The sequence below is a fragment of the Glycine soja genome, chromosome 10, assembly GCF_004193775.1.
Source record: "Glycine soja cultivar W05 chromosome 10, ASM419377v2, whole genome shotgun sequence".
NCBI lineage: Eukaryota > Viridiplantae > Streptophyta > Magnoliopsida > Fabales > Fabaceae > Glycine > Glycine soja.
This window is the reverse complement of record NC_041011.1, coordinates 3,865,961-3,891,405: the sequence shown is the minus strand read 5'-3', so window position 1 is coordinate 3,891,405 and position 25,445 is coordinate 3,865,961. Positions and strand designations below refer to the sequence as shown.

Here is a 25,445-nt window from a genome sequence, read left to right as displayed (position 1 = left end):
TTAATCTAATATAATTATCATTTTAATTTTTCAATTTAATATTAATTACTCTTTTTTACTTATATTTCTTGTTTATTAATAATGAACTATAAAATCTAAAAATAAATTAATAATAATGTAAGATTAATTTTATAAAATTATATTTTATTTATTTATTATTATTTTTTGTCTGTAAAAAATGACATGATTATTATTTTGGGGGCGGAGGGAGCAATTATTTCATAAAAAAAACGTACAATTTCTTTCATTAGTCTAATTCCAGTGACAAAGTCAATACATTAGCCCAGAGACAATTAATGATGCCCAGTAAACAACATTTTAACCCCCTTTTTATCTAAAAAATGTAATTAAACAACATTGTAGTTAAATAAAATAACCCAAGACCAGCTAACTCCTATTTGAGAAGGTTTCCTACTATATACAAGTGGACTAATATAACTATATAAGTGTGACAGTTTGAAGCACCAGATTTATAATTGAATGAAGTATCGAAAAAAAAATTATGGTTGAATGAAAATGTAAAAATCAAGTACAGTGCAGCATACACTCCTAAAAAAAAATCAGCATACACTATTCCGTATCTTTAAATCAGTTTAGCGATTTTGGAATGATTTAGAAGAGTTATTGAATACCATATTGCGATAATCAATTGTCCGTTGAAAATCTATTTTAGCATTAATGGAAGACTTTTGCATCCCTTGTCGGTCTTCAGTATAGCTGGGCCTAAGCTGGATGACGTTATATTTAAAATTTAATTCGAAGGGTGCGATTCAAAGCAATTTAGCACTCGAAGTTTTAGGTTTTCATTATTTTTTTAATAAAAAAAGAACACAAATTTTTTTAAAAAAATGCTTAGAATTTTAATACACATTTTATATTTTTTTTATATGAATACTTAACTTTAAAAAAATTATAATAGTTATTTATCTTTTGGTTTACACTTTAGATAAAGATATCTCATTATCAATCCTGGAAGATTAATTCTTTCATGGTATAAAGATGGTTGAAATAGGTATTGTCTTTTTTAATAAAAAAAATGGTCAAAAATTAAATCCGTGACAACTTTTTTTTTTTATATTTTTTAACAAATTAAAATTACACATGTATAAAAAGTGAAAACTATATTGATATTATAAATTCAATAAATAATATACTAATATTGAAATAAACCTCATCATACAAATACCAATTACTAATTAGTGTTTTAAGATATTGGTTAAAGAACTAAAAATAATAATAAATTATTTAAAATTAAGCTATCTAAGATTTTTTTTATGTTCTTTTATGATTAATTTTCATAATAAATATTTTATATTTTAATTTCTTGATCAATATTTTAAGGACACCGACATCAAGATAATATATATATATATATATATATAATGAGTTTTTCTATATAAGAAACCAATTCTTAAGTAAATCTTTTAAAACAATATAAAATTTACAATTGAGATTTAATTTAAACATCAATTTCAGTTACTTTAATTTTAATATTTTAAAGTTAATTATGAGTTTATGTATATTGTTAGTGTATAAAGTTTATACGGTCAATCAATTAAAAAATATTATAAATATAACTTTAAAGATATGTATTATAAAAGTTAATCAACTTTACAAAGACTGAATTCTTCTAAGCATGATTAAGAATCACTAAACTAAAATATTAATACTAATAAAGTTTTCTCTATACATGTGATTCAAAACTTAACCCCTTGCAACATTCTTAAGAACTTAGCTGTCTATTAACTATACTAAATCTATTAACTGAATGTATAGACTTTTTCTCTAATTCTATTTAGCTTATAGTTAAAAAAACAAAAAAAAAAGTAATTAAACAACATTGTATCTTAAAAACATTCTTAAGAACATAGACTTTTGTTTTACAATAATCACTAAAATTAGAATATTTAATCTCATGCATATTATTCAAATCTCCCACAACTGTATTGACCCTAGTGGTTCAAAAAACGGAAACTATATTTACTCATTTTGTAAACACTTAAAATCAAATGTTTTTTTTTATGTTATTATCATAACATACCTTTATTGTAAAATCTGTAACTAAATTTATTTTATTATGCTGCATATATAGATCTCAGTTATACTTATTTAACCATTTGAAATTAATTTTATCATTTAATATAAGTATGTATCTATTTATTGGAAAAAGCTAGAGCGAATAGGATTCTCCTTAATTTAAAACTAAATCATCAAACCAGTTTAATTAAATCAAGACTCGTAACTGATGATCAATATTGGAATTAACTACTTAAAGTTATCTACTTAAAGGCACGGGTAGCCTCTATAAACAGATATTTTCTGCTGAAACCCATCTGCATGCATGCTTTAAATTTGTTTTTTTTCCACGTATTATGTTAAGCAGCATGATTAACTTCAAAATATCTACTCATAAACGTGTCAATACGTCTTGTCAGTTGTCACTGTATTTTTGCAATATGTGCTGATCCGTAGGGCAACAGACATTTTTTTTTTAATTATTACGTTAACTAATTAAGACAACAGATTTTCTAGGCATTGAATTTTTACGTACGTAAGTGACACTACTAGAAATGCTATACAATGCATACAGGAACTTAGGTCACTTTCTAATATTAATGATGAAAATGCAATTGTTGATCACTGGCACCAGCCACCAGCACAATGCCAACGACTATTATTATCTAACTGTTTTTATTTATTGGGTCGGTAGAAAAAAGCACTATTAGGAGTTGAGCATGCATGTGATTGTACATAAATGGTTAAGGCTTCGACAAAATAAAGCAAATGACTGAGGCTAAGCCGCGAAGGTAGATCGATCTTCGTTTTTTTATCAAAGGGAACAACTGTAGGGGATTGAATGGAGTAAATATGGGAATGTTTACATCCATAATCACATATGAAAATTTGACATCACACTTTAATTTAAAATATATGAATTTTTTTTCATATATGAATTTTTTTTCATTCATATGATGTTTAACTTTTTTATTTTTAATCACACGCTTACTTTTGTATTCCAAAAAAAAAAAAATCTAAGTAATTTTTCCCTTTCTTCCCTCCTCAATGTTTCATCAAAATTTAAATGCTACGTGGCGGGACAGGCACAAGACGTGACTACTAGACAAAGCTAAAAGATGATGTTTTCCACAGAGGAAATTTCCCAAATCTGTCAAGAAAAGTAGTATAACGTGAACTACAAATTTCAGAGGCTAATAATTTACACACGTTGTATGATCTACACTCAAAAAGTATGAATGGATTAAGTTGTTTCTAAAATATTTAAACTAGGATGAATTAAATGCTTAATTAAGTTTGTTTATTTAATTAAGTACTTAATTAAAAATTCTTAAAGTTTATAAATTTGATATTAGTAACTAGCAAATAACACGCACATAGAGTAACTATGGGAACAATTGCCCCCACAAAACAACTTTTTATTAAAAGAAAGAATTTTGTATGTTTAATATGATAATGTCTTCTTTCTAATTATTTTCATTTCTTTAATTTTAATGTTAACAAAATTACTTTTCAGTTTTATTAACCTTAAGACTAATTTTAAACAAAAAAAAAAGTGAAAAATATTAAAATATTATATTTTGGACATATAGAACATTTTGTTTTCAATAAAAAAATTATTTTTTATTATTTAAAATTAAACCTAAAATTTAATGTTAACAAAACTTTAAAAAAAAAAACTTGAAACTCCTGAACCCAAATATTTGAATAAAGGATCCGACATCATTTTCTCACGGACATCTACCCTGGCAATGCCAATTAATGGCGGAAATCAATAACTAAATGTGTTTGAATTAACCAGGTATGTCTGACTAATAGTAGTAGTAAATTAATTTTATTTGAGTTGAAAAAGAAAATAAAGAAGAAATAAAAATATAAGTAAAAATAAAGCGATGTAAAAATTTATTTGATAGAGATATGAAAACGTAAATTGAAAGAAAATATTTTTTTCTTAAATAGTTAATTATATCCTATTAATAACATTAAGACCCGGATAAAGATACAGGTATAAGATTTTTCAATAAACTCATCATCATAAAAAAAATATTTTCCAACAACTCATTGAAATTAGTTTAAGAAAACTTTCAAAAAATCATATATTGTTTTTATAAACGTAAATAAACTCTATATATAAAATCTCGTCTCTCTACATCTAGATAAAGTACTGATATAAAGCTTATAAAACTTGTTATTTTGACTCTCGTTTGCAATCTATTAATCTTGATTTTTTAATCTAGTAAAACAAACAAGAATTAGCACACATATGACTCAATTTAATTTGTTTACATCCTAAATTCCAAGCTTAATGCTAACTATATTACCAATTCAAATCTAACTTCTTAATCCGTGTTCCCTACTAATTAATGAATGATGTTATACCGTAAATGCACGCCCTCTTATGAAATTCAAACGTGTTTAATTTACACTTTTTAAAATCATTTTCATAAGATATTTGATACGTGATGCAGGGGGAATTCTGGTTTCGAGGACCAGGGCCTCCAAAAGGGGTAAAGGAAAGGAAATAACTAAGAAAAGACAATTCTCATATTCATTCCCCTTTCTGTGAATCATTACATTTATTTATACTGATTCTTATAACAGAATTGTTATTCTATGGAATGTTCAAGATTCAAGTTTGTTACAATTATCTCCCACGTGTTGTAATTGCTCTAACATAATGCATATATGCCTTTAATACCATCCCGCCCCTTTCAGATGTAATCTTTGAGGTACGTTGGTCTCTCTACCCTTCTCTTGGGCCTCTGCTCTTTGTTTTCTGAAATTGCTTGTTGCACCTTATCCTGCTGGTTGTTAATCTGCATTGCTTGTTGCACCTCATTCTGTTGATTGTCTCCCTCTGCTATGTTTCCCCCTGTATCACCCTTGGGCCCTTGGGAAAGCACCTTGTCCTCAAGGTGATAATCCCGGCATAAGGTTGACCAATCCTCCCAGGAAGTCTCATCAGGGGAGAGCCCATGCCATTGAACGAGGACGTCCCACCCAGAAACAGATGATGGTCGAGAAGCAAGGATCGCAGCGGGTTGGACGAGGGGGTGATCGTCATGAAAAGAAATCGGCAGTGGATTAGCAACAGGGTCGTTAGGATCACCCTTGAATGGTTTTAACATGGAGACATGGAAGATGGGATGTATCTTAGCATCAGGTGGTAACTGTAATCGATAGGCAACCTTGCCAATGGCCTCGAGAACCTGAAATGGCCCATAGTAACGTTTTGCCAACTTTCCCGAGATGGTGGGATTTTCCCGGGCAGACGTTTGACGGTGAGGGCGCAGGCGAAGTAAGACCCATTGTCCCGGCGAGAAAACTATATCACGACGGTGTTTGTCAGCTTTCTCCTTCATTAAAATCTGGGCCTTTAGTAATTTCTTACGAATCATGAGGAAGGTTTCCTCCCGGTCACAAAGCAGGGTATCTATAGCATCAATGTTAGAGTCACCGGCAAGGTACTCCGGGAAGTTAAATGGCTTCCGGCCAAAGGTGACCTCATATGGAGTGGCCCCGGTCGCGGAGTTCCAGGAAGTGTTGTGCGACCACTCCGCCCATGGAAGGAGACGGCCCCAAATACGAGGGCGCCGATGAACGAACGAGCGTAAGTATTGCTCGATAATACGATTAATAACCTCAGTCTGTCCATCACTCTGGGGGTGATACGCAGAACTCATACGCAAGTGAGTGCCACTGCGCCGGAAAAGCTCCTGCCAAAACTTGCTAAGAAACAGAGGGTCTCGATCGGAGACCAAGCTCCGGGGAACACCATGAATTTTGACCACCATGTCCAGGAATAATGTGGCCACCATGAAAGCAGTGTGCGCAGTAGGAAGCATCCCCAGATGAACCCCTTTAGAAAAACGATCCACGACCACCAATATGACTGTGTGACCTTTGTACGGCGGTAGCCCAACAATAAAATCTAAGGACAGGTCCTCCCATGGACGATGAGGAACCGGGAGAGGGCAAAGAAGACCAGCGAGCTTCTTTGTTTCGTATTTAGTGGACTGACAGTCACGGCAGTTGGCCACAAAGGTCGCGACATCCTCACGCAAACCAGACCAATAGAAGTTCTCAGAAACGCGAGCAATCGTCTTGGCAATGCCAGAGTGGCCCCCAGTGGGGGTCGCATGAAATTCAATGAGGAGGGTAGGAATAATAGGAATATCACGTGGTAACCATATGCGGTGACGGTGCAAAATAAGATTGTTAACCACAGAGAACCCAGGGTGTTTGGCGGGATGATTAGCAATGTCCTGTCGACGATGCACATAGTCAGAATGTTGGTCGAGCTGAGAACGGAGTTCGTCCATGAAGGTCAAGCATGGAACCGAAAGCATGAGAGCAAGGGAAGAATCAGGGTCTGGAACACGGGAGAGAGCATCAGCAGCCTGATTGCTAGCACCGGACCGATAATGGATTTTGTAATCGTAGCCCATGAGCCTGGCGAGATACATGTGCTGCTCGGGTGTCTGGACCACCTGGGTGAGAAGCTCCTTCAAGCTCCGGTGGTCGGTCAGAATGACAAAACGGTGTCCGAGCAAATATTGCCTCCATTTTTTGACGGCGGCCGTAATAGCGTACAATTCACGGACATACGTTGATGATCGGAGCAATTTGGCACTAAAGGGTTTACTGAAATAGGCAATGGGGTGTCCCTTCTGAGAGAGCACAGCACCCAAGCCCACCCCAGAGGCGTCAGTCTCAATGGTGAAGGGAAGGTGAAAATCCGGGAGAGCTAACACCGGTGCGGAGGATAGAGCGAGCTTCAATTGGTCAAATGCAGCCTGAGTAACATCAGTCCATTGAAAGGGATCCAATGTGGTAGCTTTGACCAAGGGGGCAGCAATCGTAGCATAGCCCTTGATGAATCTTCTGTAAAACCCAGCTAATCCGAGGAAGCTACGAAGAGCTTTGGTGGTGCGCGGGGAAGGCCATTGACGGACAGCTTCAATCTTGTCGGTAAGAGGTTCCACGCCATTGAAGGAGACCAAGTGGCCTAAGTACTCGACCTGTCTCTGTGCAAAGGTACACTTAGAAAGTTTTAAGGCAAATTGATGTGTCAGTAGTACCTTGAAGGTGATTTCCAGGTGTTGCAGATGAGCATCCATGGAAGTGCTATAAATGAGAATATCGTCGAAGAAGACGATAATGAAACGCCGCAAGTAAGGCTGAAAAATCGAATTCATGGTTGCCTGGAACGATGATGGAGCATTACACAAACCAAATGGCATTACTTTGAATTCGTAATGGCCATGGTGAGTACGAAATGCAGTTTTCGGAATGTCCTCAGGATTCATACGAATCTGATGGTAACCTTGGAGCAAATCCAACTTGGAAAAATAGCAAGCGCCGCCTAATTCGTCAAGGAGCTCATCAATCGTTGGAATTGGGAAACGATCCCGTATGGTAAGCGCATTCAAGGCTCTGTAGTCGACGCAGAACCGCCAAGAGCCGTCGTGTTTCTTAACCAGGAGGACCGGAGAAGAAAACGGACTGGTGCTGGGCTGAATGAGACCTTTCTGTAGCATAGCATCAACCTGTTGCTCGATTTCTTGTTTCTGATAGTGGGGGTAGCGATACGGTCGAACGTTGACCGGAGTTGCCTGAGGGATCAAGTGGATGTGGTGGTCTGTAGCTCGAGCCGGCGGTAGGGTAGAAGGAGTGGTGAAGAGAGCCTCGAATCGGAGCAGCAAGTCCTGAATTGGGGCAGGGAACTCCTGTGGCAGGGAAGGGGTCGAATTAGATAGCAAGGTAATGTGATAAAACAGAGCATCACCTTGTGTTCGACTGAGCCGGCGAAGCTGGACCGGAGTGAGGAGGTGAAGTTTAGCATCTAAGTCACCCTGTAGCTTAATGATGCGGCCGTCTGAAAAAAATTGCATCGAAAGTGTGTTGTAATCGGTAAGCACGGGTCCCAAGGCTTTTAACCATTGGACCCCAAGTACTACGTTAGCTCCGGATATGGGAAGGATATACAAATCCACTATAAATGTATTGTTCTGAATGTTGATGGCAACAGCTTGGCACATGCAACTGCAACTCAATTGTTGCCCATTTCCGACCATAACGCGCAACGGGGTGGTGGAAATGGAAGGAAGGCCCAACTTCTCGACCAGCTGTTGCTGAATGAAGTTGTGGGTGCTCCCTCCGTCCACCAGGAGCACCACTTCAACGTCAGCAATGGAAGCCACGAAACGCAGCGTTTCGGGCGCTAAGTGACCGGCCATGGAGTTTAAACTAAGTTGGGCCGGATGCGGGTCATGGGTTTCAGTTGGGTCAGGGTCAGGTTCGAGGGTCGGGTCAAGTGGGGCTATATGTGGTGGGTCAGGAGCAGCGTCACCTTCCGCGATGAAGAGAAATACCCTAGAGGCACAGCGGTGACCTCTGTGGTACTTCTCATCGCAGCTAAAGCAGAGGCCGCGCTCACGGCGGCTGGCAATCTCTTCAGAGGTCAGGCGTTTGAAAGGTTGGGTGGGGGAAGGTTGAGGAGGTGGCGGTCGTATGGCTGACGGTGAAGGGAAAAGGGGTGAAAGGGGTTGCGGGCGTGGTGAGAAGGAGGAAGAAGAAAGTGAGGGAGGGCGAGAACGCATGGTGGACGGTGGTGGTCGGAGGTCACCCAGCTTTTCCTCCTGGAGGCGCGCGAGGCCGGCCGCCTGTGAAAGAGTGAGGGGTTGGTGGGCCTGAACCTCACGGCGGATCTCAGGAGTCAGCCCGGAAATGAAGCAGCTGAGGAGGAAGGCCGGCGGAATCCCCACGACACGATTTGCTAAATCCTCAAACTCAGAGAGGTAAGAAGCTACTGATCCCTTTTGCATGAGTTTGCAAAGAGTACCCGTGGGGTCCTCATATTGTGATGGTGCAAATCGATTTTGTAATGCTTGAAGGAAAACAGGCCACGAAGTGAATTGACCATTACTGGTCATCCACTGAAACCATGCTAAGGCCCTTCCTTCCATATAAAATGACGCAATCGTTAATCGGTCGTACTCCGGGGTCCCATGATACTCGAAGTACTGGTTGATCTTAAAGATCCAACCAAGGGCGTCCGTTCCATCAAAACGTGGAACATCTAATTTGAGGCGATGGTGTTGTGCAGGAACAGGAAAAGGGCGTGGAAGGGATGAAGGCATGTGGGAAGCAGGGGAAAAAAGAGGGGTAATGTGAGAGATGAAGTCATCGATTTTGCTGGAGAGAGTAAGTTGCTGTGTGGTGAGGCGAACGAGGAGTTCTTCAATTTTATCAGAGGACGAAGGGTGCGTCATTGGAGGGCAACGAGAGCACCAATGATACGTGATGCAGGGGGAATTCTGGTTTCGAGGACCAGGGCCTCCAAAAGGGGTAAAGGAAAGGAAATAACTAAGAAAAGACAATTCTCATATTCATTCCCCTTTCTGTGAATCATTACATTTATTTATACTGATTCTTATAACAGAATTGTTATTCTATGGAATGTTCAGGACTCAAGTTTGTTACAATTATCTCCCACGTGTTGTAATTGCTCTAACAGAATGCATATATGCCTTTAATACCATCCCGCTCCTTTCAGATGTAATCTTTGAGGTACGTTGGTCTCTCTACCCTTCTCTTGGGCCTCTGCTCTTTGTTTTCTGAAATTGCTTGTTGCACCTTATCCTGCTGGTTGTTAATCTGCATTGCTTGTTGCACCTCATTCTGTTGATTGTCTCCCTCTGCTATGTTTCCCCCTGTATCAATATTTCAGTTAATTTTTAACTTTTTTTATTAGTTAAAAAAATCATTTGACTATTTGATAAACAATTTTTTTAATAACTTAAAATGTTTTTTAAACATTAACTTATACCTTTTATATTTTCTTTTATTTTTATCTTTGATATTTTTTTTATTTTTCTTATTATCTTTTTTAAAATAAATCATGATTTTATTATTTCTTTTATTATTTTACTTCAACAGTTAATTTTTACTAAACACTTCTAATTTAAATAAATTAATTTTTCAGCTTTCAACTACTAATTAATTTTTTAACTTTCAACTAGTTTTTCAATTAATTTTGCCAAACATATTACTAACGTAAAAACAAATCCTTCCTATATTTCTGTATATTAGACTCAATTACTTACTTCATCAAAATTAAGAAAAATAATTAATTTAATTGATAATAATAAATTTGTCTTAAATTTATAATTTTTTTTCAAAATTATCATTATTTTTAATACTTCTCTCTTTTAATGATTTGTCAATAATTTTTTTCTTTTTAATAAGAGTATTCTTAGTCTAAAAATAATTAATACAAGAAATATTATATATTAAATCTTATAAAAAAACAACAATTATCATTTCAAATTTAAATCTTAAAAATAAAAACGGAAGAATAAGAGTATATACTCTTACAGGTTTTGGGTCCCTCTTCTCAATAATTTTGCTTGGAGGTCACTCTTTTAAAAAAAGAAAATTGTGGCACTCCCATAGTGTAAATAAATAGTTTTCTCTCATTCACGGCACTCATGTAGGTAATGTGATGACTAAATACTTTTCGTTAGGAATAAATATTATTAGACGGTTATTTAAGATGCACTTTTATTTTGAAATTCCAAGCACGATAATGTTAGGCTGTGTTTATTTGTAGAGAAAAAAATAAAAAATTAGAGAAATGAATAGTAAAATAACATGGAACTCATATTTTTTATATTTTACTTTAATTAAAAAAATTTATCTTAATTTATTTGTTTCCATTTCTTTTCATTCTATGAACGAGTTCTAAGGGATTAACTTTTGATAGCCACGCTTGTGAAACAGTGATGGCAAGCCTAAATCACTACTCGATATTTCATGTGAAGGTATTTTAAAAAAAAGTGCAGAATGATATCTCTGAACTTGGGTTTTTTTAGAAGAAATGTATGGTAAAATATATAGTTATTTAAAATTTATTTGTTTTTTTATTATGGTAAAATTTAATTGTTATTTCTATTTAACTATACAATCGTTTATTTTACTCTTGATAATAAATTTCAAAGGGTTGAATCATTGATTACCAAAAGAAACAAATGGAGGGAAAGGAAAGCACTATTATTCTCAGTTCACATTATTAATTCAGGCGAACTTCCCATTCCATGCCAATCATATCCCAACGATCTTTGCGGCCAATCAATTCTCCTCTGAAAAATGTCCCAACACACTGTACTCAAAGTAGCTTCGCTTTTTATTGCACTTTGTAAATAAGCTTTTGAAAAGTAATTGTATGATTTAAATTCAGCCCCATTAAAAGGGGGGGATCCATGACATTTTGTCTTTTGAAAGGATGATGAGATTAATTCTTGATTTTTTAAAATGTATTAGGAAATTTTTTGTGTTTTATTTCGTACAAAATCATTTTCACGAGGGAACATGTAAGTGTGAATTTAATTTTTCTTAGATGGAAAATAATTTTTAATGATGTGAAAAATCACAATATTGTTATTAATTAGTTCACCTAATACATTTAGAAGATAGGCTACCTACTAAGAGTATAAGATAAGCTTACACTATTATTCAATTACTTATTTTATAAGAAAACAATTTTTTAATAAACATCTTATGAAATCAAACATTTACACATGTTTGTTGAGAGAAGAAACAAAAAGGAAAATAAAAAGAGAGAAGAAAGTAAGGTGATTTTGTAGACTCTTTAATAGAAAAGAAAATAGATGAAAAGTTAAAACAATTTATTTTCTCTTATTTAATTGATATATAATATAAAAAATTATATTATATTATATTATGAACAAATATTTTCAAAAGAAAATAAAAACATACAAAAATAAAGATAAAATAATTTTGGTTTAATTGTGCTTTTAAGTAGAATGGATAAAAATAAAAAAACTAGTTCACGGTGTTGAAGTTGGGATTTTAACCCTTACTCTAACATTCCAAGACTTGTAAAAACAATCATCCAGCAAAATTCATTCTGAGTATATATTAAAATTATGGGTGAGTTTGTTTAAAATTAAAAAAATTTTCAGTAGGTATTTTTTTTAAGAAGTAAATAGGCTTTGTTTCTTAAAATAAATATTTTTTTAAGCATAAACAATTTAAACAAACACACTAAAAAAATAAAAAATATATATTTATTTTATTAATTTATTTCAACAAATAATTTTAAATAAACTGAAAAGAGAGACTAAAATCGTACATATATTTACTACTACTAAATACATAATGTAAACTTATAAAACAATAATAAATGAGAGAAAAATATAAATATAAAAATGCTATAATATTTTTTCTTATAATGATTGTTGTCTTAGGCTATGTTTGCTAGATCAAAATAAATTTTTTTATACATAAATTTATTTTAGTAACTTATTTTTTATATGCTACTTCAATTAGCTTATCAAAATAAGCTATTAACTTTTTTTCTTTTCAATTTTATCTTTATTATTTTATTTGAAATTCTATTTTATCTATTTATTCAATTTAAAAGTCTTCTTAACTTTTTTGTTTGCTATATGAAAAAATGTATGTATCTAATTTTAGATTTTTACATACACATGATACACACAACAATCAACTCATATGTTTTTTCTAAAATTATGACTTAACTCATTGTCTTACATAATTTTTATTTTATCAATTTAATTTGTAAAAGCAAAAATTCCCCTTTTTTTAAAAACTAAATCCTACTCATATTTGAATTGATGATGCACACCCTGTGCAATTGTATCTTTTTCATTTTCCAATATTATGTGTGCATTTCTTGTTTCTTCATTCACGCGATTTGCTTTGGTCCATGAAAAGAGTGTTCCCTCTATGATTTGATGGTGTGTATGCAGTAAAATGATTGATGATATATGGTTAGAACTAAACATGCGAGTAACTCTTTCCCTCGAAATCAGGAATTGTAAAGTTTGTAATATGTGAAGTCTGTCCGGTGAAGTTTGCATTTTTAATGAGTTCATTTTTTTCCGGCCGGCACCCGTCCCGCACCGCATAGTCCACGAGGTTAGTGCGCAGACTCATTTGATAAAAAAGTTAAAAAAGAAAAAAAAAGGAGTAAAATTTGATTAATTGTAAATCATTTTAAAAACTAATTATGAATGGTCTTATAAAAAAATTATTTACCAAGAATGATATCATAGTTTACACCTTAAGCTACTAAAAAATATTTTTATATGAAATTAAAATATTATATTATCATTTACCAGCTGTTAAATCATATAAGAAATACTTAAATTTAATAATTCTTTTTATTATTATTTTTACTTTATTTATACCCTTATTTATTAGTATAATATATATTTTTAGATTTGAATATAAAAAATTCGTGAAAATCCATAGATAAAACTTGTTTAATTCGCCTGAATTAAGTAGGATGAGTTAAAAAATCCACAATTTAAATAGACTCAAAATATTAAGACCCATATAATGGATATGATAGATGCAAACTTTGCACACAATTAAACAATGACACATGTTAGCAATATTAAATATACTTTTTTAAATCGTTTAATATTTATCTGTTATTTTTATCCAACACTTTAAAATTAATTTACTCTTATCTTTCCAATTCCAAATTTATAACTTATAAACTAGTTTTATCAAACATAATTTATTCTAAAACAATTGATATCCATTATTTTCAAAGGAAAAAAAAAACTATGGATCCTACAAATTAGTTTCCATACTTCCACTTATAAAATGGACCAAACAATGGAAATAAAGAAGAAACAAAAAAAAAAAAGAGTATTCTTTTTCATTATGGTTATATTATCCATTTCTCTCTATATATTTTAAATAAAAAAAGGTTTTAAAGTTAAAAAAAGCAAAGAAAGGAAATAATTAATTAAAAATTAGTGGAACAGTTGTTAAAAATAATTAAATTAATGAAAAATAAAATTATCTAAAAAAATATATACATCAAACAAAATAATTCTGATTATTAATAATTATAAATTATGGGATTTTATGATTCCAAACAATAAGCCTTTTTTCAAATAATTTTTTTTAAATGTATGCAGAGTCAGAGAGTACCTGACGGAAAAACCAAAAATGAGATAAAATAGAAATTGGGGAAGGAAGACAAGTAAAGAGTGGTGGACGAGATCTGATTATCTAGTTTGCTCTGGCTTTTGGAAATCCGAATAATCAAAACCAAACACACGCAAGGAAGAAGAAGAAACCCTAAAAAATTATTAAGAAATAAGATGCGGCTGAATTTGTGCCACGTTTCGCTTGGTTTCGTTCTGAAATTCCTGAATTTCCTTCAATGCTTCGTTGGCCTTTCCATTCTGCTCTATTCCCTATGGATGTTCAACGAATGGGACCATAGTGTCCCTCCTGATCCTCCTCTTCCTCCCGCCTTCCATTTCTATCTCAAACTCAATTCCATCAACCTACCCGCTCCATGGTGCTACTACTATTTTGCTCACATTTTTGTTAATTTTTGTTAGAAATGTCATTTTGAAGATTCCAACTTGCAATCTCTCACTATTCATTTCTCTTATAATTTTTATTCTCAGTGGTAGTGTTCTGATTTGGGTGCTGTCAAGTGTATTAAATGCCATCAACTACTTTTTTCACGCCTCAAAGGGAAATTAAATCTTTACGTCTCTTTATTTTATTTTATTTTACTGTTTTAGTGCATGTTGAGATATCCGTTGCAATCAGACGCTTGGTGGGGGCAAAATGAAGTTTGCAAAAGCATCCCCACTCTTTCTTTTTGCATTCAGTTTGCGGTCGACTATTAGATTTGATCTTGTAATTCGTGTACTGCGAGTCGGACGGAAAATCAAACATGCTCTTAGTTACTTTTTTTCTTTTTTAATTTAATTTTGATGTGATTGTAATGTCTTTGGTGAAATGCTTAGATGGTTATTCATTTTTATTCCTTGCTAATGCCAACCTTTTTTTTTTCCCACTTGATGAGACAGGTTCATCTACAATTTCATGGGATTTGGAATATTGGTGTTATGCATTTCTTTCTTGGGTTGCATTGCAGCTGAAATGATTAATGGTTGCTGCTTGTGTTTTGTATCCCACTCAAACTTGGAATGTTTATTTTCATATACTACTTCGGAAGCTCAAGCTTTTAAACTGTTTTGTTGCGCTCGTTGATATTGTGGAAAATTGTAGACAAATAAGGCTGATGTAGTGACGTTATGGTCATAGACACCCCAAAAATCTCTATGTTGTAGTTGAAATTGCGGTCAATGACCATTTTTTAAAACCTTTTTGGCTGAAAGTATAATGATCTTTTACTTTGAAGTAGTGTAAACTTGTGTGGAATGCTTTGAAGTAGTAGCTTTTTACTTTACTTTTTATTTTAATTTTTTAAAAATTATCTTTGCTTTTCACTCCTTGACCTTTTAAAAAATGTTAGTACTCTATACTCGTGGTGGTGCTTCTTCTTCTGGAAGCTTCTCTGGTGGGATTCATTGCACTTGATAGTGATTGGGAAAAGGTTCTTACTTTCTTGTTGCCCTACGTTGTTTATAAACATAGTTGCACAGTTCATATTTCGTGTCCACTTTTTGATGCCTATAGTATGTTAATTGTTGTTTTTGCAGGATATTCCATTTGATCCAACTGGTCAACTTGATGAGCTTCGAGCTTTCATTGAAGATAATATAGATACCTGCACATGGGTTGGCATTGCTGTGCTTGTGATTCAGGTATGTTCATTACTGTTTCTGTTTTAGTGTCAGTATCTGGCCCTTTTTTCTTGACCTCTTGTTGGTAAATAAATTTTAGTCTATTAGTCCATTTTTCAGAGTTCAGACATGTTGATGTTGATCATTGATGTGCACATCTATTATTATCTGTCATCTTCTGAAGTTGGTACTTCTTCATCAATACTTGTAAAATTTTGGAATTCTTTATAACTTGTTGCATGTAGATGTCAATATTCTTTTGTTCAGACGTCTTAACAGTTAGTTAATGTAGGATAACTTGATGTGCCACCATCCACATGTTTAGTTCATCAACTTCAATTGTATAAGGAATTTGGACGTGCTTTTTGAATCAGCTCTGACTTAAGGTTATCATTGACTCTGTTCACTAGAGTCTTGGAGTCAGAGGTATTATTAACTTTGTGGACCACTATAGAATGCCGTCATGGTAGCTGCTGAGTAATTTGGTTTCAGTAAATATATGTAACAAAAATTAATAATAGAAAAGAAAAGCTTTGTTGAATCTGGTTTTAGAACTTGGGATTAAATTGTTTGCCATTACTAATATGAACCAATTAATAGTATTATTGCTATTTTGCCAGATTATATGTTTGTATTATGTTCTCGAAACTATTTCTTTGGTTATTAAAAGAATCATTGGTATTATTGATGTGCGTGAGTATGAGAGAGAGAGAGAGATGATGATGGAGTTTATATGAGTTCTTTCTAAGTAACATTAATAGTTTAGGTACATGTTCTGATGCATCATTTGATTTTCTAAAACTATACCATTCACAAAAGAACATTTACAATGACTGCCTTTATTTCTTTAAAGTTAATACACACTTTTTAAAAAATCATGCTATTGCACAAATTACTACAATAAAATAATAGTCTTCTTTTGACAAAAAATACCCTTATTAAAATAGTTAGATTGTAGTTGTCAATCTACTTTAGTATTTAGGTGAGGTGAGATACTAATATATGAGTGTGTTGTTGAAAACAATAATTAATGTTTTCTTAGATTTTTTAAAGTGATAAATAATTTGAGACATTAAAAAACTCAATGACATATAATATGAGAGAGAGGGATTAATAACAATACTTTTTCACTTATTTGATTTTAATTATTTATATTTTTAACTAAGCAACTGCAATTTATAAATAAAACAAACATTCTTTTTTGGTTATGATCTTTTTACCATAAGTAGCAAATACCGGTTATTAAAAATAAAACAGGGTAAAGCATCCAATGACCATCTTAGTGATACTTCTTACATGCTAGAGGAATCATTGGTCAATGGGCTATTCATGTGTGTTGAATCTTATCCCTAGAAAATTTGTTTATCTTTACCTGTTGTTGTCCGTTCTTTCATTTGGGAGGATGTTGTTTGCAGTCTCTACACACATTAGTTGGATTTGGAGATAATAGCTTGTGCTTTTGATTTTAGATTTTAATGCTCTGTTGACAGATTGCAAGTATGGGAAGTAGAGCCTGGTATAAAATATGCTGCTCCTTTTACTTTATTAAGGTTGAAACAAGAAAACAGGACAAAATTCTACCCCAACACTGTGCCTAGCATATTTCATGTCTGTGATTTACATATTGTAAGGACAAGAAGAGATTGCTATGACCATTGGTTTTAAATTTCCAGCATTTTCCGTGTATCATCATGAAAATAGTATCAATTGAAAACCTAACAAACAATATAACAACCATGTTGTATGAATGTACAGCATTTTCTGGATTTCCTTTTATCCCATTCCTCCCTTATTGCTATTGCTCATTTTTCTTGTTGTCAACCTCAGGCATTATCTCTACTACTGGCATTAATTTTGCGAGCCACAGTTTCTTCTAGGAGAGCAGATTTTGATTATGAGGATGGATATGATGTTAGGGGTAGAAGTTGGGAGCCCCTACTGAATCCTCAACCTGGCCAACCATCTGGGTCTAGCAAAGGTGATAATAGTGGAAATCACTCAGATTTTTGGAGTGCGCGGATGAGAGAGAAGGTATGCTCATTCTGGTCTTGAAATCTAAAGTGTAATTTCTTTGATAATCTTTAATGAAATTTACGTCTTTCAAAAACTATTTGTGATTTTATCATGCAATATGCACAAAACATGCACACCTGCCTGGAAAAATCACATTTTCACTATTGTCTATTGTCATTGCTTTAAACTGTTCTTAATTAATTTGTTAGAAACAGAAAGGATATGCAAATGTTTTGCAAAGATCCCTAGCTACTTTTTCTTTGTTATTTTGGTTTGACTGTAGAAATTTGAGGCCTATGTATTAATTACATGGGACTCAAGATCAAAGATTTCTTCATTTAGGCATTTGGGTCTAAGGATAAATGTTGATGGGTTTATGGTTTTGCAACTTGTTTTTGAGACTTTCTCCTCAAGTGCTTGTTTGTTGATCATCTAGTGTCTATTTTTCTCTCCTATGTATTTTGTATTTAGTTTGATACATAGCTATGCGTGCTATTCATGTAAACAGATTACCGATGAGCATGCTGGTTACATTAGTGTCCTTTAACATTAGTAATGTAGGAATCACTATTTCATGTTTGCAGTACGGATTGAACCATGGTGATAAGAGCAGCTACCAACCATGAATTCCAGGCAATGAGTGCTACTAGCCATCATGCAATTCAATGCTGTGTTGACATCTGAGTATATGTGTATATCTTTGGTTTTAATGTTTTGTTTTACTTTCATTTGTTCTCAGGAAAATTTATGATGTAAGCAATATAGTGGTGGTAGTATATGTATTTTAAATTATACTAGTTATTGATTGAAGATTAAGAATCTTGTACTTAAAAAGCTTAGCAAAAGAGAAAAATGAAAAACAAAGGCTACAATACAAAGGACCTGATGTAAGCACCTTCCTCAATGCTGTACTGATCGTGCAGTCTACATAACAGAAAAATAGTTATTGACATTGTTCAATGGCTATGCATCCAGCTACATAATGGAACACGTGAAACACACGTCTTGCATGTGTTGCCATTCAATATTTTGCTTTTGTCAAGAACAAATATTTTGAATAATTTTTGAACAAGCTTAATTGGTGTGTTAAATATTGCACTGTGGAAAGTGAATTTCTTTGAGAACTTAATAAGTAAACGACTCTAATACAACTCATCTGGTGAAGTCGGAGAGGGAAAAATTTCCAATATTCTTGCTGTACTTAATTTGCTTGATCATTGCTCTTGATAGTTTCTTTTCTTATTTTATTTCAAAAGTTAATTTTAGAATAATTAATTGTACTTGTACAGACTCGAGCAGTTTGAAGTCGCATATGACAAGTGGTAGGTACATGTTTCTTGATAGTAAAAAGGATGTGTTGTCATTATTAGCACTTGAATTGTACTAATTTTACTTCACATTGAAGAGTTTAGAGTTTTATTTATTTATCTATAGATAAAGGGAAGTTTGACTGTAATATTTTTCACAGTTGTATGCATTTGAAAATTATCCATGTGACCGTTTCTGACTACTGCAGGACTATGTTGATCATTGAATTTGGTGAGGTCGTATGTTAGTATTTTGGCTGAATCGACCATGGCAAACGGTTGTTGAATATGTTCCTGTAGAACCACATTTTTTTAAAAGGAAGAATAAACAAAAGCACAAGCTTCTTCTCTACACAGTACGTATCACAACACTCTTTCTCTTCCGTTTCTGTATAGGAAAATGACAAGTGATGAGAAATTGTTCTCTCCCAAACTGGAGTCACTGATCTTAATAATTCTGGAAGCTTGTCTCGTGGAACGTGGTCCACGGTGCTGCCACGGTGCTGTCACGGGACTCATAAGTCGTGCCTCAATTTTTAAGTTGTAGATTCCATACTTTGTCTTTTAGTTTAGTTAGAAATTTCACATCGAATGGCCATTGGGGAATATTCTCACCCTTTTATCCACTTGAAAAAGGTGTTTGTCTTTGTCCCCTTATTCTACTTTCAGGCTTCAGTTCCTTCAGATTGCAAAGAGTAGTCCCCTCATGGCTCAGGCCATGTGTTTTAAGAATCTTTCCACGATTTACGTAAAAAAATTGATCCACGAAAAGTTTAGAGGAAGAGGATGATTTCTCAATTCAAGACAAGAAAAAGTCTAAGAACTCAAATAATACTTGCTAAAAAAACTTACATTGATTCATAAAACTATGAGGTATGTGAATTAACTCGTGTGATTATTTAAATTCAATCAGAAGTTTTATATTTGAGTCCTTACATTAATTGAATCAATGCAAGTCCTTCCACTTACATTGGCCATCTCTATCTTTTGATTATATATCCAAATTTCAATTAATTATATCATATGATTGTTTTCAATGGTTTTTATGGAATGATGGATGAGTTTGCACTTCTTTTATCATATAAAAAAAATAATAGTAATACTTTTTTTTACCCTTATATATTATGTAACCATAAGAGAAATTTGAGCCAGCATCTGAAGCGTTTTTTATTTTCTTTGACCACAAACTTAATCTACACCCCATGTGTGGCAAGAGAATCTCACATTGAGTTCTGGCTGGAAAAAAAAACGAGTCAACATATTACATTCTGAATAAAACTAGTTAAACTACTTGCTATCTCCAATCCCAAGAAGGATTGCATTAATTGATTTAGAGAAAGGAAATACAATATGCTCAGATCAATGACTTATTTCATAGTTTTATATAAGAATTGTGAGCATGGTGATACTACAGAGCAGTCATCGTGAGCTGTGACTTGTGATTCCAATTAATCCACGCTTCATCATGAACCCAATATTGTGATTCCGGTGGATGCATCATGCATGCATTATACCAACTGTACCGATGGTACTGTTAGCGTGTCACAGTTATGGCTAAACTTGTACCAACAGAGACAGATAGTGACTAGTGAGTTGTTACAATGATATATATTTATGTTCTTTGTAACTAGTGTGGTAATTATGCATATAAAATTCGAAGGCTTCAATGTCAAATAACTACAAATTTATTGGTACCATAAAATTTAATAAATTAGGTGAGTAGGGTAGTGTGGATGGTGATCAAATGCAACAACAATAACAATAAACTTAGAATAATATTTATTTAATTTAATAAATCAACCACTGCATTCTCCACAAGCTCTTGAATCAAGTCCCCTTCAATCTCCTTCCCTAAAATATCAATCTCCAAATCCGTAAGCTCAACCCACCCTATTTGCACAACCTCTTTTCTGACAATATTTTCTACCACCAGGCTGGTGCTGTTCCCACCACCATTTTCCCACTCACACCTCATCCCACTTGCTCTTAATTCCTTCATTTGGGCCACAATGTGGTCCACCGATAAGGGAGATGATGTTGCTGATGCTGATGCACCCTCTTGGACTAGGACTCTGCAGCGGCTCCCACTTCTCTTTAAGCACTTTTCTGACCCATAACCAACAAGTTCCAATAGTGCATCATTGACATAGTCAAACACAAGCTTATGGTTTGATCTCATCCTCCTTCTTCTGCCCTCATGCATATTTGGCTGAGGCTCCTTCTCATTTAGATTGGCATATAATGTGTCCCTCAGTGATGGGTCCAATGGGCTCTCAAGGGAATGCCATCTAGTGTAAGACGAGTCAAATTGGTGTTGATCATCAAGTCCAGCTGCTGATAGTAGTTTGTGGACCAAGAGAAGCCACTCTTGATCATCTACCTTGGAGTCCAAGGAAGAAACCATTAAGGGTTTTAATGCATAGGGGCTTGCCACTTCTGCACTAGAATCAATATCCCATGATAGGGTCCTAGCTATTGATTCTATAGGTGGTGATTTGTCAATTAAATTGGACTTCAGTGGCACCTCTGATCCTATACGTGTAGAAACAAATAGCACTAATAAGCTAATAATAAAACAATAGTAATTAAGATTTAAGATATGGTCTATATGTTTATATATATCAAATAAGAACTTCAACTGAACCACTAGGTCGTCCTAATGGTGGGATTGGGGTGTGTGCATCAAAATATAGGTTGGAACCATGGTGTTATCATTGTATAAGTTTTTTTAATTACCTATTTAGTCTCTATAATTTTTAAACTTATTCCTTTTAATTCCTTTAATAAGTGGATTTTTTAGTCCATAGGTCTCTGTCATTAAAATTTTTTAATTCATGAGTTGAAATTTTTTAACGGTAGAGATCTTTTGAAAATTAAAATGTAAATTTCAAAAACTAAAAAATTCACTTATTAACTTTAGGGACTAAAGCATCCACCTATTAATTATAGAGACTAAAAAAGATAAATTTAAAAACTATAAGAAGTAAATGAATAATTAAATAAAAAAATTAAAATGATAAAGAAAGACAAAAGGCCTAAGCATTATTACCCTGGTCACCACTCTTCATACAGTCCAAGGACTCATGTGATGCATTATTATTAAAATCTTCAAATGGAGGTTGTAACACTGAGATTGGACTTGGCTGATCCGGGTTTCCGCTTGAATGAATCTCTGGCACCATCGGTCTTGGCATAGTCAATCCAGGCTGTGAAAACAAACAAATCAAGGATTTCATTTATTTATATATGGCACTAGGATACATGCATTCAATTTATCATTCAATAATCTCATCTTGATAAAGAGGAAATCGAAGAGGTTGTGGGTCTAGGCTGCCTAAAAAATTACCACTTCAATTGATTATCAACAAGTACCCAAGCATTTTAATCACAACAATTTCGGTTTTTGATATTTCATTTATTTCACCATTCCAACACATATGAATCCCAACAATTTCAAGATGAAAATTAGTTTCCGTGCACAAAACTTGCCACTATACTCATCCAATTCTCTTATCGTGCAATACGCAACCCAGTGCCTAAAATGCTAAAATACCTGTGCAGCATGAGAACATTTGATATAATAATTTCATTACTTAGGAAGAGAAGGCACAAAAATTCCTTTTATCATAATGGAATATTCAATATCTTATCTTAAAATTAAGGACTTCTTTTTTGGTGTTATCCCAGAATGTGTCCATAACAAATAAAGGTTAAAACAACGATTAGCTTTAATATCCACTAACATGCGAAGTTCACAAAAAGCTATGAATACTAATGTTGTAGTTTCCTATATACTTTCTGAATGTTTCCTTTCTGTAGACTTTTCTTTTTCATTCCTCTCTATTCCCTTTAAAAATTTCAAGCATATCCTAAATTTTCATCGGTCAAAGAATTCATTATGAAATAAAAAAATATAATGAAATTTGCAGAATAATAGTAGCCATTACCTCTAGTGTAATCATGTCTTCTTCTTGTTCATTCGAGACTGAATCTGTTGAATTTTTTCCTGATGATTCACATAGAGCTGCAAGAGAACACTCTTCAAAACCATCCACGTTGATGCTTTGAGACACATCACTCCTAAGGACTCCAAGTGAATTTGCTGGAAGAACTAATGTTTCAGTGACAGTAGAAGTAGATTTGGATTCATCTTTAGATTGAGATGAACTTGTTTTTTCCTTGGTTGATGATTTCTTACTCCTTGAAAACAAAAAACTTGCAACTTTCCCTTTAAATGATGATCTCACACTCTTAGACTTTTTCTGCACCTTGGAGCCTTGTGCTTTGCCAGTGTTCTTATGATCATTTACTACAACTGTGAGGCCATTTTCATAGACAGTAGAAGATGCAGGCACAGAATTTGACCTGGGGAGATTTTTAGGAGAACCTTCAATGCTTGTTTCTGCATTGAAAGAATGGCTGCAAGAAACAGATTTGCCAGGTTCTTGTTCCTCATTAACAATAATTTCAACCTCAGGTGTTAAGGATTTCTTTTTGTGGGTAAGAGAAAGCATCTCACCCAAGGTAGAGCTTTTCTTTCTTGCTTGTCTTTGTTCTTGATGACCCTTGTTATCTAATGTCATCATAGTCCATCTTTCTGAAAGTCTTTTCTTAGCCTCTCTGCACACCGATGACTCAGGAGAGCACGGGACACGGCCCAACGACATTGTAGAATAAGGACTGCCACCACAGCCATTGACGTAATTGTAATCCCATGAAAGCCTTGGCAATGGTGACATTGACGTGGCTTCTAAATCGCTGAAATTCGCGGATGCATACTCGTGATATGATTTGTTGAATGAACTCTCATCATCAGAATAGCCATTGGAAAACACTGAAGAGTATGAAGTTTTATCCTTCTGATAGCTCCTCAGGCCTTTATGCATTTGCTGTGTGACCTCATTTGCCACTCTAATGGATTCTAGTACATCATCATATTCAGGTCCCTGATGGAAATTTCCACTTTTCAGATTCAATGGCGATGATGATGTTGTTGGAGAAACCACAGCCTTTTGCTCAGGTGTCCTCCAAGGGCTAGGCTTTAGCAACACTATTCGAGTGGTTAGGACCGGAGATTCATCAACTTTCTGATTATCTGGAGAGTTTCCAGGATTTTCTTGATCAACACTTGATGGTTTCTTAATCAGTCTATTGTTCTTTTTCTCCTTTCTGGCACATTTGTCATTGTCAACCATCTTCAAAGGTTTAATAAGAGTAATGCGCTTTGTCTCATTAGGTGAAGTTGAGTATAAATCACAAACATTTTGAGAATCCAATAACTTGATCAAGAGATCACTATTGGAGCTTAGAACTTCCAATGCATCTTTGAATTGCTCGGATTGGCGCAGTCTCTCATCTGTTGACAGACGTTTCGCTTCCATGAATTTCTGACGAATTAGAGCCATTCTTTTCCCATCAACATCTTCACTAAACCTTCCTCTCTGAGTTTGCTGCCATATTTCATACATATCTTTGTCAGCAACATGTTCTGTGCTTGGATGAACTTCATGAAGCATTTCCCTATCCATAAACCTATCTTCCTGCTGCCAATGCTTGAATGGTAAGCCTATAGGACCATACATTTGTTGAGAATAGTCTCTCCTGTGACTTCTTTCCATTGATAAATTAGGCTCTCCCTTTGGAAGGGCTTCAAGCCCCATTAGCTTTGCTACTACATTTGGTAGGTTGTGCTTTGAGTCTTTTTGTTTGGACATTTCTTTGTCTATGAGCATCTGCATCTTGATGAGTGCTCCATTTACTTTTCTGGCTAATCCTCTATCCCATCACCCCCATCATATTGATTTGTTGAAAATGATGATGAAGCTGCAAGACAAACAGGCACTACATTTGGTGATGTATAAGAAGAATAATATAATAGAAGATAAACACTTCAATTGCAGAAATCTTAAAGTGCAACTATTCCACACAACTTGGAAAGAAACAAAAAGTAAAGACAATTTAGAGAAACCTCCACAAAGATCACCAGGAAAAGGGAGAGAGATAAAGTGTATATCAAAAAAAAAAAAAAAAAAGGTGGGCAAGGTGCAGAGATGTGGGCATGTTGTCGTACCTCTTTCTTTGTCTCTGCCTTTGATTAGTTCTGTACCATGTCCTCCATCCACTCTCTTTGTGAAATGTTCTCATCAAACTGCTATTGATTTAATTATCTCATTTAGTACAAATGAATTCTCAACTTGTTTCCAATGGAATTTGAATCACATGATCAATTGTGCATATTTGATGACTAAATTAATCAGTCTAACAAAAAAGGCAAGTTGTTACACTTATATATAGGCAAATAACTATGAAATCCCAATGTAATAAAAATAATTCATTCTTCCAAATCTTGGCCAATAAAGTTGGTAAGGAAAGATAACATAAGTATTGAATGTGCCATTACTTGATATAAAAAAAAAAAAACTCTTGAAGTAATATTTCATTTTTGGATAAACTTTACAAGGTCAATTACTTGACTCAATAGCAGGGAACCTTTGAG

At 33.9% G+C, this 25,445-nt stretch overlaps 2 protein-coding genes across 3 annotated transcripts; one reads left to right on the top strand and one right to left on the bottom strand.

Moving 5' to 3' along the window:
• Positions 1 to 14,012: 14,012 nt before the first annotated feature.
• LOC114370373 (tetraspanin-18-like) lies at positions 14,013 to 18,720 on the top strand. Its single transcript, XM_028327693.1, has 6 exons — positions 14,013 to 14,386; positions 14,910 to 15,009; positions 15,359 to 15,439; positions 15,546 to 15,650; positions 17,457 to 17,660; positions 18,227 to 18,720. Exons 1-6 carry the CDS (start codon positions 14,184 to 14,186, stop codon positions 18,266 to 18,268), a joined length of 735 nt encoding a protein of 244 aa, XP_028183494.1. The 5' UTR covers positions 14,013 to 14,183; the 3' UTR covers positions 18,269 to 18,720.
• A 1,846-nt stretch (positions 18,721 to 20,566) lies between these two features.
• Positions 20,567 to 25,445, bottom strand: LOC114370371. 2 transcript variants are annotated; one of them, XM_028327689.1, is made up of 4 exons: positions 25,020 to 25,445; positions 22,897 to 24,772; positions 21,999 to 22,155; positions 20,567 to 21,481 (listed from the first exon to the last, which is right to left on the bottom strand). In XM_028327689.1, exons 2-4 carry the CDS (start codon positions 24,685 to 24,687, stop codon positions 20,733 to 20,735), a joined length of 2,697 nt encoding a protein of 898 aa, XP_028183490.1. In that variant the 5' UTR covers positions 24,688 to 24,772; positions 25,020 to 25,445; the 3' UTR covers positions 20,567 to 20,732. The 2 variants fall into 2 exon arrangements, with proteins under 2 accessions (XP_028183490.1, XP_028183491.1); XM_028327690.1 differs by having other exon boundaries at positions 20,612 to 21,481; positions 22,897 to 24,790.

Bases quoted from the DNA above. Each gene is read 5' to 3' on its own strand.
- LOC114370371 (XM_028327689.1), bottom strand. From the start codon at position 24,687: ATGCAGATGCTCATAGACAAAGAAATGTCCAAACAAAAAGACTCAAAG. The intron at 22,156-22,896 runs GTAATGGCTACT...TTGTTTTCACAG, and splicing joins AAGACATGATTACACTAGAG to CCTGGATTGACTATGCCAAG. The intron at 21,482-21,998 runs GTAATAATGCTT...CTACACGTATAG, and splicing joins TATGAAGAGTGGTGACCAGG to GATCAGAGGTGCCACTGAAG.
- LOC114370373 (XM_028327693.1), top strand. From the start codon at position 14,184: ATGCGGCTGAATTTGTGCCACGTTTCGCTTGGTTTCGTTCTGAAATTC. The intron at 14,387-14,909 runs GTGCTACTACTA...TTGATGAGACAG, and splicing joins ATCAACCTACCCGCTCCATG to GTTCATCTACAATTTCATGG. The intron at 15,651-17,456 runs GTATGTTCATTA...TGTCAACCTCAG, and splicing joins TTGCTGTGCTTGTGATTCAG to GCATTATCTCTACTACTGGC.